The 14,044-nt window shown below is 41.2% G+C and overlaps 1 protein-coding gene across 1 annotated transcript in view; it reads left to right on the top strand.

Annotated features, from left to right (window-relative positions):
- Positions 1-14,044, top strand: part of WDFY4 (WDFY family member 4) — a 250,641-nt gene that overhangs the window by 24,858 nt on the left and 211,739 nt on the right. Inside the window, exon 12 of the mRNA XM_061196332.1 lies at positions 5,057-5,637. Coding sequence (XP_061052315.1) covers positions 5,057-5,637 — 581 coding nt within the window. The remainder of the gene's footprint in view (positions 1-5,056; positions 5,638-14,044) is intronic.

Genomic DNA, 14,044 nt, shown 5'->3' with positions numbered 1-14,044 from the left:
CCTATCTTAATACTGGGCAGAGATAGGCCCCGAGAGATACTAATACTGAATGGTGAAGTTGAGTTTGGATCTAAGACTAGTGATTTAAAATCTGGTGATTTTTCCTCTTCATCTTGCTGTTTGTTGCATTTTTTCTCATATGTCTGTGTTCAGCTTAATTCACATGAGCCTTATTCTAATAAGGAACAGGGAAGGCAGAGAGCAAGGCAGTTAGGACTTTGGTTTTCTATTGGGTGAATAATTGGAAGCCCTATCTATTTCTGACATTTTCATATTGGAAGTCAAACAGATTCATGGAGAGAAAAGTTTTGGAGAGCACAAGTGTTTTTGTGTCCATTATAGAAAAGCTCTCTGCTTTGCTCCTGGAAAGTTCATCTTGTTTACTCCATAGCCCAGAAGCACCCTTATTGGAGTGTCAGCCCTTGGGTAAAAGGATTGAATTTCTAGAATTAGCAATGTAAAGCCATTATGGTGTTTTACAGATTCAATATCATTTCAGAATCACACTATCAAGAGAGCACATCAGGGATGAACACCGTGTAAGCTTATTTAACAGAGCCATACCCCGCACTCAATGTGCTGTCTTCTCCCTGGGTACCAAGTCACTGCTGGGCAGTTGGGAGGGTGCCCAAAGCCGCCATTGTTCTTCCAGGACTAGGGTGATAACACGTTGCAGCTCCTGTGGGTGGCGGGGAAGGATTGGGCCCCAGAGCCTGTTCCAGCCTTGCCCACCACTGAGTTGTGGGAGCAACTAGCCAACATTTGCTGGAATCTGATGTGGGATCTGCCTTTGTTCTAAATCACTTTGGGAACCCCTTGAGAAACAAAGATGTAAAATTAGTTCTTTCTGGCTAGATTTCCTTTTTTGGTAGTTGAGAGTGGACTCTGCCCAAAGCACTGTGCCTGCAAAGTGGGTCAGATGTAGGATGAGGTGAAAGTGATGGAGGGTGGGGACCTCAAAGGCAGGACTCCCTGCCCCACCACCCAATAAAGGTTTGTCATCTCTGAAGTGTATTCACATCACGGTGCCACCCTCATTTCCCTTCCCTGAGAATCAGCCAGCTGCTCTGGAGGAGAAAAATCCTCCAGAAACATGTGACTTAAGGCAGTTGCTTCCAAAGTCCAGTGGTGCTTCCATACCAATACAGAGGCACATGTGACTTCACCACCTAATTCTGGCAAATGATAACCGAGTTAAAGAATAATGTAAGCAAATGAATTTCCTCTCCATGGCCAGTGGGACCATGATTGGGTTATGCACAAATTCAGATTGATTTGCTAATATACATTTAGCTGTTCAACTCTGAGCTTAATCGCATTACCTCACCGGTCTTCCAGCATGACACATGGAAAATTATGAGGAATAACAAATAATAGAATGTGAAATAAATCCTGTTAGTCCTAATGTAGTTAGCGCTTTGCAGCAGACATCCATTTTATAGATTCAAGCTTGAGGAATACTAACTCAGAGACGATGACATGGTAACTGAGTTAAGGAGGAGAAAATGTGCTTAACGCTGACCTTTCTTGAAATGTGTCAACCCTAGCCTGATTACTTTGACTTCAGCTGATTAAATTTACTCCCTTCCGTAGACTCTCAAGCCTAGGTGATGCATTATCATGCAAAGTTGAATGACAGTAATGGAGACCCTCCTCCCAAGTCCCCAGTTCCTGACAAATCGTTTCCCGAAGTAGTGCAGTATTTATTTTCCTTTATGATAGAAATGTTTCTCTTTAGTTGCTATGAAATTAAGCCTTTGTAATTGGATTTTGGGCTCTTTACTTTATGACTCTGCAAATATGAAATTAACCCCATCCCAAGAAATAATAGAGCAGTCTGAGTTCTAATGAGATTACCCCCATTTTAGATAATGACTCTGAATTTAATAAATCAAACAAAGCAACAATTAAGGTCAGCCATTTCTTTTTTCTCCACCCCTCCCAACAGGAGGAGAAAAGAGCCATCTAGGAATTACAGAGGATAGACCCTCTGAGAGACACAGATCATAAGGAGGACTATTATTGGTTTGCTTTCTTTTTAAAATATCTGCTCTCAACATTCCTTGAATGATGGAGACCTTCTGAGCAATATCTGGTGTCAACTTGGACAACTGGAAGATGGTTTCTTAAGGAAAGAGGGGGGTTTTAGTGGTCATGCAGCACTTAGACAATTGCTTGTAATCTGATTAGTTTTATTTTTTAATTACTCTCTCTTTTTGGTGTTTGTTTTGTCACGTGTCATGTGATAAACAGAAGAGCTCCATTCATTCCATTTGCCTTGAACAACCTCATAGTGGTTTTAGGAGCCATTGAAAGCACTCACATAAATCTAGACAGTTTACAGTTTAACAGCTTAAGATTTCCTGATGTCTCGGTGATTTATTTATTTTCCATGGCACGAGTCACATTGAGACAGGTCGAGACAGACAATGCAATGCATGCTGTACCACACGTTAATGTTCAGCCTTTTGTGTGGATTATCAGTTGGCAGGAAGAAACTACCACCACCACATGCACTTCAAGGTTAGAGTTGATTTCCAACTTGATCAAAGAAATAATATTCTGTGTGGAGTGAGTTGCTCACACAAGGCAGGCACAGAGGACTGGCCCCAGTGTCCTGGGGTTGGGGGTGGGGTTTGGGGAAGGCAGCTGTGGTGATGCAGTCTATAAAGAGAAAGGCCGTGCCTAGTCTAGAAAGCTCTGTGTTGCTAAACCATAAGGTTTTACATTCACCAAATGTCACTATTCTGGAGAATCTGCTCTAACAGTCTATATACAATCTTCTCTTTAAGGACCTGTCTACAAATGTCAAACTTTCCTGGGTTTTGAGCCAAATTCAGAAGTAGTTAGGTCATATCCTCACCCAGGAGGAGAAAGCAGTTGTCACTGCCTAGTCCTTAATGTTTCATTTTTGCTTCTAGCTTTCAGGCAGTCTGGAAAGCCCATTTCCCTGAAGTCTATCCCACCACTCTCATTTGATCCCCCGTTAGTGGGTGGCCCTGATGCTGCTTCTTTTAAAGAACAAAATGACAATTCAATTTCCCCACAGTCATCCCCCTGAGCTGTGGTGGGTAGTCTTTGATCTAACCACCATAAGTCATGCATTTTTTTCTCCTATAACTGGGAAAAGATCAACTGACCCACATTGGTAAGGATGAATCTTTCTACATCACTCTATATGATAATTTGTCCATTTTGAACATAATCGTGGCCTTTGGCCTTTTATAGATTCTCCTAGTTTCTACAATCTTTGTTTTGTTTTTAATTTCTTGAAATGTCATTGATGGGGCCGTGGGAGCACTTTAAGCAGCTCCTTGGTCATCATTTCTCTCCATCTTTGAAAGAGTCCTTGCCTGTGTACGTTTACTTAGTCCTGGCTCATTTTGTGCTTCCCTACCCCAAGCTTGGGTTGACTGCCTGCCAAGCAGCTCAGGCTTCATGTAGCAGAATATAATATTAGATAACAGAATTTGGGTGTTAGGGGTACACATTATATTATTTCAGATAAACTCTAGTGTTAGGTTAGGGTTACCAGCATTTTAGAGATAGAGCTGGAAAATTACCTTTGCCCCGCAAAGTGCATGACTTCATATTTCATAGCTACCTGTAACTTTACTGAATTTCTATTTGACTTTCTCTGTATGAGAATTTAAAAATCTAATCCCTTCCCTCCTTTTTTCTGACCCACCAGTTTTCTCTTTGTCAATGGACTTTCATGCATTATGCTATAGGCTGTCACCCTAAACCATGCATTTAAGACACAGCATCACCCCCTCTCTCTCAAATTGGGAATTTCTTTTTATTTTTTCTCTTTGAAACTTGTTTCAAGCATGCTGAAATTGACTTTAAGTTGTGCCTGCCCGGACAATCCTCTTTCTTGTGTCACTGAACACTAAACATTTGAAAGGACAAAACAATTCAAATCTTCCTCCAGAGCAAAACTATAGGGACTGGCCATTCTCTGGGAAACACGCCTAAGAAGCCTGGGTCTTCGATGGAGTCCCATGCAATTTTCATGAATAGTAAATAACTAAATACCAAAAGTTAGAGGCTTTTGATATTTATCTAAAATCATCCATGCATTCTTCACTTTTAGGTGTGAAACTTTACCACAGAATGAGTCCATTCTTTCAGAATGTAGTCCTTCTTTCCTTCCGAAACATTTATTGAATACCTAGTGTATATCATGCACTGGGCTCAATGAATAGTACATTCGAAGTGCTTAGTAAATATTTGATTTTAGAAGGAATTAAAAGTTTGGCTGTCCAGTAAAAATCTCAGCAATCTGGAGAAGGTAGATTGCATATGTGTGTTGTAATAGCCTAAACTCCACACACGGTCTATATTATATGCTATATCTATATGTTTCCTTCCATTAGGATTTCTCTTCTCCACGTTAATTTCCTCATATTTTCACACTAGGTTTTAAGTAGATTTGTTTGACTATCTTTCATTTATTAGAAGTACCTGTGCTTGCACAGAGAGGGAGGTAAATAGTAATAAGTTGCTTTATATAGATTTCACTGTGAGTCTCCTTTTGCAATACAGGAAATGGTTCATTCGATAAGTTTAGCAAATATTTATTAAGTAGGTGCTATGTTCCACAGCAGTGAGCAAGCCCGATTTCATGGGGCTTCAATCCAGGGGAAGGCTGAGACAATTTTCAAGTAGCTTCAATACAGTGTGGTGAGAGTTTTGATTGGGGATTTAGAGGTGTGAGCACTCAGCCTGGGATGAGAACAAGCTAAGGGTCAGGGAAAGCTTTGTGGAGGGAGATGCATTTAAGTCAAGATACAGGACTGTAAGTCAACCCTATAAAGCAGCATAGCCTTTAAGAGCAGCCATTTGAATGAAGACACTGAGGCACAACCCAAAACTAAAAGTAAGAGGAATGGTACTGACCTCCCAATGTTTCAGAGTAGCGCATCGGTAGCTCGCTGTTCCGACGGAGTGGAGCGCAGAAGAGCACCCGGAACGCTTTGGCAGGGATGGGTGGGAGCTCAGCGTTAAAGATCTGCCTCCTCCATCTCACTCACTTGTATCTCATTGGTTTCAGTCTCTGCTCCGGATCCTGGAGACCCCCAAAGGCCGTGCTGCTTTCAGAGTCTCCAGTGGGTTCAATGGGCTGCTGTCCCTGCTCTCTGACCTGGAGGGGTCTCTCCGGGAGCCCCCAGTGCAGACCTGGGGGGCAGTGTCCCCCAGCCAGACCCTGGACCTGGTCCTGCACACCCTCTGTGCTGTGTCTGCAGCACTGTACCTGGACCCCGTCAACGGTGACTTCTTTAGGAGGACCGGGCTGTTTGAGAAGCTGGCAGAGGACCTCTGCTTGCTGGGCTGTTTCGGGGCCCTGGAGGAAGAGGGCGCTCCTCCGCACTCCTGGGAGGACACAAAGGCCAGGCCATTTGCCGATTTGACGAGTGCGGCTTTTTCCTCTGCCAGCCCACTCCCACCCAAGATACAGAGCTGCCTCCAGATCCTCAGCTTCCTGGACAGCATGGCCCGAGGCACCCTCCACCTGTGCAAGGACCTGAAGGACTCCCCGAGGGCGAGGCAGGAGGCGGTTGTGGACGCTCAGAGTGCAGAAGCCGGCAGTGACCCCCAGGGAAACTTCAAGCAGTGGCCAGACCTGGAGGACAGGTAGAGCTTTGCTGCCTGCTTCCCCAATCTGTCATCAGTGTATCTCTGTCTCCCGAGTCCTACGCAAACACCCCGCGCATGCGTAGTACAAACTGGGTGTGAGGAAACGTCACATTGTTACTTATCCTCCAGAGTAGGTGCTTCCGCCCGGCGTTGTTCCAGCCAATAGAACGAGACGGAGTTGGATTCAGAAGCAAAGGAAAGCTTTCTTCTTTTATCAGAGAATGGAGAGGTGCCAGCTCACTTGCTCTCCTGACAGGCCAGGGGTGGGGCTGCCGTTTAGGGATCTATAGTGGAGGGGGAGGGGGCGGAGATCGCAGTGCCGGGTGCAGTGTCTCTGCCCACAGCTCACCGCCGCCATCTTGAATTGAGTATCGTGTGCAGCGCTTCTGCGCACGATCCACGGGCTGCAGTGTCCCGCGCAGCCGTTTCGCACTAGGAACTCCGGGCTGAGGTGCCTGGCGCGGGGCCTCTGTGTGCAGTACCCTATGAGCAAGTGAAACTAGACTAAGCACAGAAGAAGAGGTGAGACCTTATTTTATCACCTAGAGTCCATCTTGTTTTTCCTAGGGACCCCAGTGGGCTTTGCTGGTGACAGCAGGACTGTTTTTTCTTTAAATCAAGTTAACTTTGTCTTCAAGCCCCTCTCCCCATCACCCACCCCCACCCTGAGAGCTGGCAGAAAACCAATCCAACTCAATACAGGGCTGGGGGATGCTGTCGGGTCGCAGGAGAACCAGGGAAGCTTACCCGTTCTTGGAAACTGAGGGCAGAGCTCTGCTGCCCATAGGCTCACTTTCTTCTTTGGCATCTTTGCTGCTCCTGGGAGCTTTGATGCCTGGGCCCAGCCTCCCTGGTATGCCCGGCAGCCTTTGCCTTCCTAGGTCTTATCTGCCCCCCCACCCTGCCAGGGCACTGCCAGGGTGTGGGTGAGGTCCTTGACTTGTAAGACACAAACAACAGCATCCTTCCCAATCATGGGACTCTTCCTGTTCTTTCTTGCTGCTTCCATTTCCTCTAACAAGGACAATTTCTCTTACTTCTGCAGGCTCATCTCCTCAAGGACCCCATACTTTGATAAACAACCTTTTGCTTTCATCCCTGTAACACAGAATTCCACTAAAGCAGGGGAGCACAAAGAACCCCCCACCCCCTTGGAGCGAGAGGGGAAAAACAAAAGAACAAGGCAACAAAATAGTTGGTGTCTTTTTTTCATTCCTCTGAAGCAGCAATGACAAAACACAAATTAATATTTCAGTAAACTGTCCTGCCTGCCACCTCTCCAGGTCATCTTGCCTTTAACACCACAGGACGCTCTTCTGAAAGACATTGCACGTGTTTCTCCAAAGAGAGCCCCCTTTGGCCAGACGTTTAGGGGGTTGGTGGTGAGGGGGATGGATGTCAATTCTCCAACTACCGCAATAATCATATGATTGTTCCTGTTACATTGGTTAATCTGGTAAATCAATTAGTTTTCTAACCTTGCATTCCTTCACAATTTGTTCATGATATAATTATTGCTAGATTTGATTTGCTAATTTTTGAAAAGAATTTTTCTTCTTGAGAAAGTTCAGCCTTTCACACTCCTTTCTTGACTATTTTTACTATGAAATTTGTGTTAGCCTCATAAATTGGGCAGTGTTCCCTCTTCTATTCTCTAAAAGAGTTTATGGAAAGATTACTATTTCTATTCCTTTCTTTTAAAAATTAATTAATTAATTAATTAGCTGCATTGGGTCTTCGTTGCTTTCTCTAGTTGTGGCAAGCGGGGCTCCTCTTCCTTGTGGTGAGCAGGCTTCTCATTGCAGTGGCTTCTCTTATTGCGGAGCAGGGGCTCTAGGCATGCGGGCTTAAGTAGTTGTAGCTTGCGGGCTCATAGTTGTGGCTTGCGGGCTCATAGTTGTGGCTTGCGGGCTCTAGGCGTGTGGGCTTCAGTAGTTGTGGCTTGCAGGCTCAGTAGTTGCAGCACACGGGCTTAGTTGCTCCGTGGCATGCGGGACCTTCCCGGACCAGGCTCGAACCTGTGTCCCCTGCGTTGGCAGGTGGATTCTTAATCACTGTGCCATCAGGGAAGTCCTACTATTTCTATTCCTTAGCTATGTGGTAGAACTTGCCAGTAAAATCTCAGGAGCCTGACGTTTTCTTGAGAGATTTATTCTTTTTTTTTTTTTTATCTTTTTAAAAAACAGCTTTATTTTGACATAATTCACACACCATAAAATTCACCCATTTAAAATGTACAATAATTTTTTTTTGTATATTCACAAAAATATACAATCATTACCACAATTGATTAGAACATTTTTATCACACCAAAAGAAACTCCATACCCATTAGCCATTATTTTCCATTTCCCCTGCCCCTACCTCCAGTCCCAGGCAACCACTAATTTACTTTCTGTATTTAGGGACTTGCCTATTCTGGATATATCATATAAATAGAATCATACAATATGTGATTTTTTTTGTTTCTGGATTCTTTAATTTAGCATAATGTTTTCAAGGTTCATCCATGTTGTAGCATGTATCAATACTTCATTCTTTCTATTGACAAATAATTTTCCATTGTGTATACCACAATTTACTTATACGTTTATCAGCTGATGGACATTTGGGTTGTTTTCACTTTGGGGTTATTATGAATAGTGCTGCTATGAACATTCATGTACAAGTTTTTGTGTAGATACATGTTTACATATCTCTTGGCTAGATACCTAGGAGTGGAACTGCTAAATCATATGGTAATTCTACATTTAACATTTTGAGGAACTACCAAATCATTATCCAAAGTGACTGCACCATTTTACATTCTCACTAGCAGTGTGTGAGGGTTTCAGTTTGAATACCTTCTTGCCAACACTTGTTATTATCTGTCTTTTTGATTATAGCCCTCCTAGTGGGGGTGATGTGGTATCTTATTGTGGTTTTGATTTGCATTTCCTTGAAGGCTAATGATATTGAGAAGCTTTTCATGTGCTTATTGGTTATTTGTGTATCTTCTTTGGACAAATGTCTATTAAAGTCTTCGCACATTTTTTAAATTGAGGTAACATTGGTTTATAACTATATAAGTTTCATGTGTACAACATTATAATTCGACTTCTGTGTATACCATAATGTTCTCATCACCAAAAATCTTGTTTCCATTCATCACCATACAGTTGATTCTCCTCACCCATTTTGCCCTCCCCCAACCCTCCTTCCCCTCTGGTAACCACTAATCCGTTCATTCTCTGTTATCTATGTGCTTATTTTTGTTTTGTTCTGTTTGTTCATTTATTTTGTATTTTTTATATTCCATATATGAGTGAAATCATACTGTGTTTATCTTTCTCCATCTGACTTATTTCACTTAGCATAATACCCTCAAGGTCCATTCATATTTTTGCAATGTCAAGATTTCATATTTTTTTATGGCTGAGTAGTATTCCATTGTGTGTGTGTGTGTGTGTGTGTGTGTGTGTGTCACATCTTATCCATTCATCTGTTAATGTGTACTTAGATTGTTTCCACATCTTGGCTATTGTAAATAATGTTGCAATGAACATAGGGGTGCATATATCTTTTTGAATTAGTGTTTTCATAACCTTTGGATAAATACCCAGAAGCGGAATAGTTGGATCATATGGTAGTTCTATTATTAATTTTTGAGGAATCTCCATACTGTTTATTTACATTCCCACAAACAGTGTATGAGGGTTCCTCTTCTCTGCACCCTAACCAGTACTTGTTGTTGCCTGTCTTTTTTATAATAGCCCTTCTAACAGGCATGAGGTGATATCTTATTGTGGTTTTGCTTTGCATTTCCCTAATAATTAGTAATGTTGAACATCTTTTCATGTGCCTGTTGACCATCTGTATGTCATTTTTGGAATCTCTACTTAGATCTCTGTCCATTTAGAAAATTGTTGTTGTTGTTGTTGAGTTGTTGAGTTTTGTTTTGTTGTTGTTGAGTTTTTTTTTTTTAATTAATTAATTTATTTTTGGCTGCGTTGGGTCTTCCTTGCTGTGCGCGGGCTTTCTCTAGTTGCGGCGAGTGGGGGCTACTCGTTGCGGTGTGTGGGCTTCTCATTGTAGTGGCTTCTCTTGTTGCGGAGCACGGGCTCTAGGCGCGTGGGCTTCAGTAGTTGTGGCACATGGGCTTAGTTGCTCCGCGGCATGTGGGATCTTCCCAGACCAGGGTTCAAACTTGTGTCCCCTGCATTGGCAGGCGGATTCTTAACCACTGTGCCACAGGGAAGTCCCTGTATGAGTTCTTTATATATGTTTTGATTACTGTAGCTTTGTAGTATAATTTGAAATTAGGGAGTGTGACACCTCCAGCTTTGTTCTTTTTTCTCAGAATTGCTTTGGCTATTCAAGGCCTTCTGTGGTTCCATACAAATTTTAGGACTTTTAAATTCTATTTCTGTGAAAAATGTTGGGATTTTGATAGGGATTGCATTGAATCTGTAGATTGCTTTAGGTAATTATGGACGTTTTAACAATGTTAATTCTTCCACTACTATGTTAAATAAGAGTGGTGAGAGTGGCATCCTTTTCTTGTTCCTAATCTAAGAGAAAAAACTTTGTTTCTCACTGTTCAGTACGATGTTAGCTGGGTTTGACATATATGTCATTTATGGCCATTATTCATTTTATTCAGAGTTTTATCATAAAAGGATGTTGAATCTTGTCAGATGCTTTTTCTGCCTCTATTGAGATGCTCACATGACTTGTATCCTTTATTTGTTTATGTGATGTATCATATTGATTGATTTGCGAATGTTGACTCACCCTTGCATCCTTAGAATAAATACCACTTGATCATGGTGTATGATCCTTTTAATGTATTGTTGTATTTGGTTTGCTAATATTTTGTTGAGAATTTTTGCATCTATGTTCATCAGAGACATTGGCCTATAATTTTCTTTTTTTTGTGTTGTTCTTGTCTGGTTTTGGTATCAGGGTAGTGCTGGCCTCATAAAATATGTTAGGAAGCATTCCCTTGTCTTCAGTTTTTTGGAAGAGTCTGAGATTCTTCTTTGAATGGTAGAATTCACCACTGAAATTGGTCCTGGACTTCTGTTTTTTGTGATATTTTTTATTACTGTTTCAATCTCCTTACTAGTGATCAGTTTATTCAGATTTTCTGTTTCTTCATGAATCAGTCTTGGAAAGTTGTGTGATTCTAAGATTTTATCCATTTCTTGTAGGTTGTCCAATTTGTTGGTGTATAGCAGTTCAGAGTACTCTCTTAAAATCCTTTGTATTTCTGTGATATCTGTTGTAACTTCCTTTTTGTTTGATTTTATTTATTTGAGTCTTCTCTGTCTTTATCTTGGTGAGTGTAGCTAAAAGTTTGTCAATTTTGTTTATCTTTTCAAAGAACCATGTCTTAGTTTCATACTATTGTCTTTTTAGTCTCTATTTCATTTATTTCCACTATGGTTGTTATTATTTCCTTCCTTCTGCTGACTTTGGGCTTTGTTTGTTCTTCTTTTTCTAGTTCCTTTAGGTGTAAGTTTAGATTGTTTCTTGAGATTTTTCTTATTTCTTGAGGTAGGACTGTGTTGCTATAAACTTCCCTCTTAGAACTGCTTTTGCTGCATCACACAGATTTTGATACCACATATTTGTGATTTTTCCTGCTTTCTTCTTGTAGTCGATTTCTAGTTTCATACAGGTGTGATTGGAAAAGATGCTTGATATGATTTCATTCTTCTTAAATTTATTGAGATCTGTGTCCCAACATATGGTCTATCCTTGAGAATTTCTATGTGCACCTGAAAAGAATGTATATTCTGCTGAGTTTGGATGGAATGTTCTGTATTCATTTAAGTCCATCTGTTCTAAAGTTTCACTTAAGGCCCGTGTTTCCTTGTTGAATTTCTGTCTGAATAATCTATCCATTGATGTAAGTGGGGTATTAAAGTCCCCTACTATTATTGTGTTGCTGTCAATTTCTTCCTTTAGGTTTGTTAAAATTGCTTATATATTTTGGTGTTCCTACATTAGGTGCAAATACATTAATAGTTGTTATGTCTGCTTGATGGATTATCCCCTTTATATAATGTCCATCTTTGTCTCTTGTTATCTTTTTTGGCTTGAAGTCTAGTTTGTCTGGTATGAGTATGGCTACACCTGTTTTTTTTTTTTTTTTTGGCTGCCATTTGCTTAGAGTATCATTTTTCATATCTTTACTTTGAGCCTATATTTGTCTTTAGAGCTGAGATGAGTCTCCTGGAGACAGCATATAGTTGGGTCTTGTTTTTTAATCTGTTCAGCCACTCTGTGTCTTTTGATTGGTGAATTCAATCCATTTACATTTAGGGTGATTATTGATATATGAAGACTCAGTACTGCCATTTTATCTTTTGTTTTCTGGTTGCTCTGTATTTTCATTGTTTCTTTTTCCTTGATTTTCTGTCATTTTAATTTGGTGGTTTTATATGATATTTTTTAAGTTTCCTCTTTTTTATGTTTCATTTCTCTGCTCTAGATTTTAGTTTTGTGGTTACCGTGAGGTTTGTATAAACTGTCTCATAGATTACATAGTTCTTTTTCTGCTGAAAGTGTCTCATCTTCATTTGCCTATACAGATTTTGTCCTTGTCTTCTTCCCCTTTTATGTTTGTTGCCACAAATTATCCCTTTTTATGTTGTGAGTTTATTACCAAATTGAAGTAGCTATAGTTGTTTTTAATGCTTTTTCCCCCCTTTAACCTTTATGCTATAATTGTTTAACAACTTAATTCTGGTAAAGAGTTGCAATTTTCTGATTCTGTCTGTTTATTACCTATTCAAAGTTTTTTGTACTTTTGCCTTTTTGTTTCAGGTAGAAGAGCTCCTTTCAACATTTCTTATAAGGCAGGTCTAGTAGTGATGAACTCCCTCAGCTTTTGTTTGTCTGGGAAAGACTTTATTTCTTTTTCATATCTGAAGGATAACTTTGCTGGGTAGAGTATTCTTGGTTGACAGTTTTTATCTTTCAATATTTTGAGTATGTCATTCCACTCTCTCCTGGTCTATAGAGTTTCTGCTGAGGAATCTGCTGATAGCCTAATGGGGGTAACTTGTAGGTTACTGTCTCTTTTTTTTTTTTCTGATTGTCTTTAAAATTCTTTATCATTGACTTTTGATAGTTTTAATATAATGTGTCTTGGAGAAGATCTTTTTGTATTGAGATAATTGGGTGTTGTATTAGTTTTGTGGACTTGTATATCCAGTTTCTTCCCAGGTTTGGAAAGTTCTCAGCTGTTGTTTCTTTAAATAAGCTCTCTTATCCTTCTGGGATACCCATTATCCTTATGTTGCCTTTTCTAATCAAGTTGGATAGTTCTTGCAGAGTTTCTTTATTAAAAAATCTTACTTCTCTTTCTTCTTCTACCTGAATCATTTCTAGATTTCTAACTTCGAGCTCGCTAATTCTCTCTTCCATATGGTCTGCTCTATTTCCAATGCTTTCTAATCCATTCTTTATCTCATTTATTGAGTTCTCCAGCTCCAGAATTTCCATTTAGTTCTTTTTTAGAGTTTCAGTCTCTTTGGTAAAGTATTCCTCTGTTTATTAATTTTACTCTTTAGCTCATTGAACTGCTTTTCTGAGTTTTCTTGTAGCTAATTGAATTTCTTCATGACAGCTATTTTGAATTCTCTATCAGTTAGATCACAATCTTCTGTGACTTTAAGTTTTACAGAATTGTTATTTTCTTTTTGTGATACTGTGTTTTCATGGTCCTTGATGAGCTGTTCCTCTGCCGGTGCATTTGAAGGAGCAAACTCCTTTCTTATTTAGGTAAAGTTTTTTTACTTTGATTCTAACAGTTCGAGTTCTTAATTAAAGGCCTTTCTTTTTGTTTTTCAGTAGGTGGTGCTATAGCCCAAGTTTTTGTTTCTCTTGAGTGGCCTCCGGCTATATTTGAGAACCAGCATTTTCCACCCTCCAGCACCTCTGCCAGAGGTGTCCCTGGTGTCCTCATTGCCACTGCTTGTGCCTTGCTGCTGCCAGTGTTGCTGCTGTCACTGGCATTTCCGCCTGGGACACTGGGATGGCAGGCACCTCTACCATGTCTGGGGACACCTGGGTCACGGGCACTGCTGCCACAGTGGGGAAGGGAAAGCAGGGTCATGGGCACCTTTGCTGCCTCCAGGGTTGTTGGGTTGGTGGGTGCTGCTGTCATTGGTGGGAGTGGGGGGAGGCTGGAGTTGCGGGTGCTGCTTTGGCTGGAGGGACCAGGGTCACGGGTCCTGCTACCGCTGCTGTGCGGCTCCCTGTGGGTATGGGTGCCATTGTGGCTGGGAGGCCTAGGTCTCATGTGCCACCTCTGTTGCTGCTACCAGGTTCGCTGGGGCTGCAGACTCAGCCGCTGTGGCCAGGGACCAGGATCCCAGCACTGCCTCTGCTAGTCCCTGGTTCTGCCTCCTCTG

This window comes from Eubalaena glacialis, chromosome 1 (genome assembly GCF_028564815.1).
Source record: "Eubalaena glacialis isolate mEubGla1 chromosome 1, mEubGla1.1.hap2.+ XY, whole genome shotgun sequence".
Taxonomy (NCBI): Eukaryota; Metazoa; Chordata; class Mammalia; order Artiodactyla; family Balaenidae; genus Eubalaena; species Eubalaena glacialis.
Note: the sequence above shows the minus strand (reverse complement) of the source record. Positions and strands in the feature narration are given on the sequence as shown.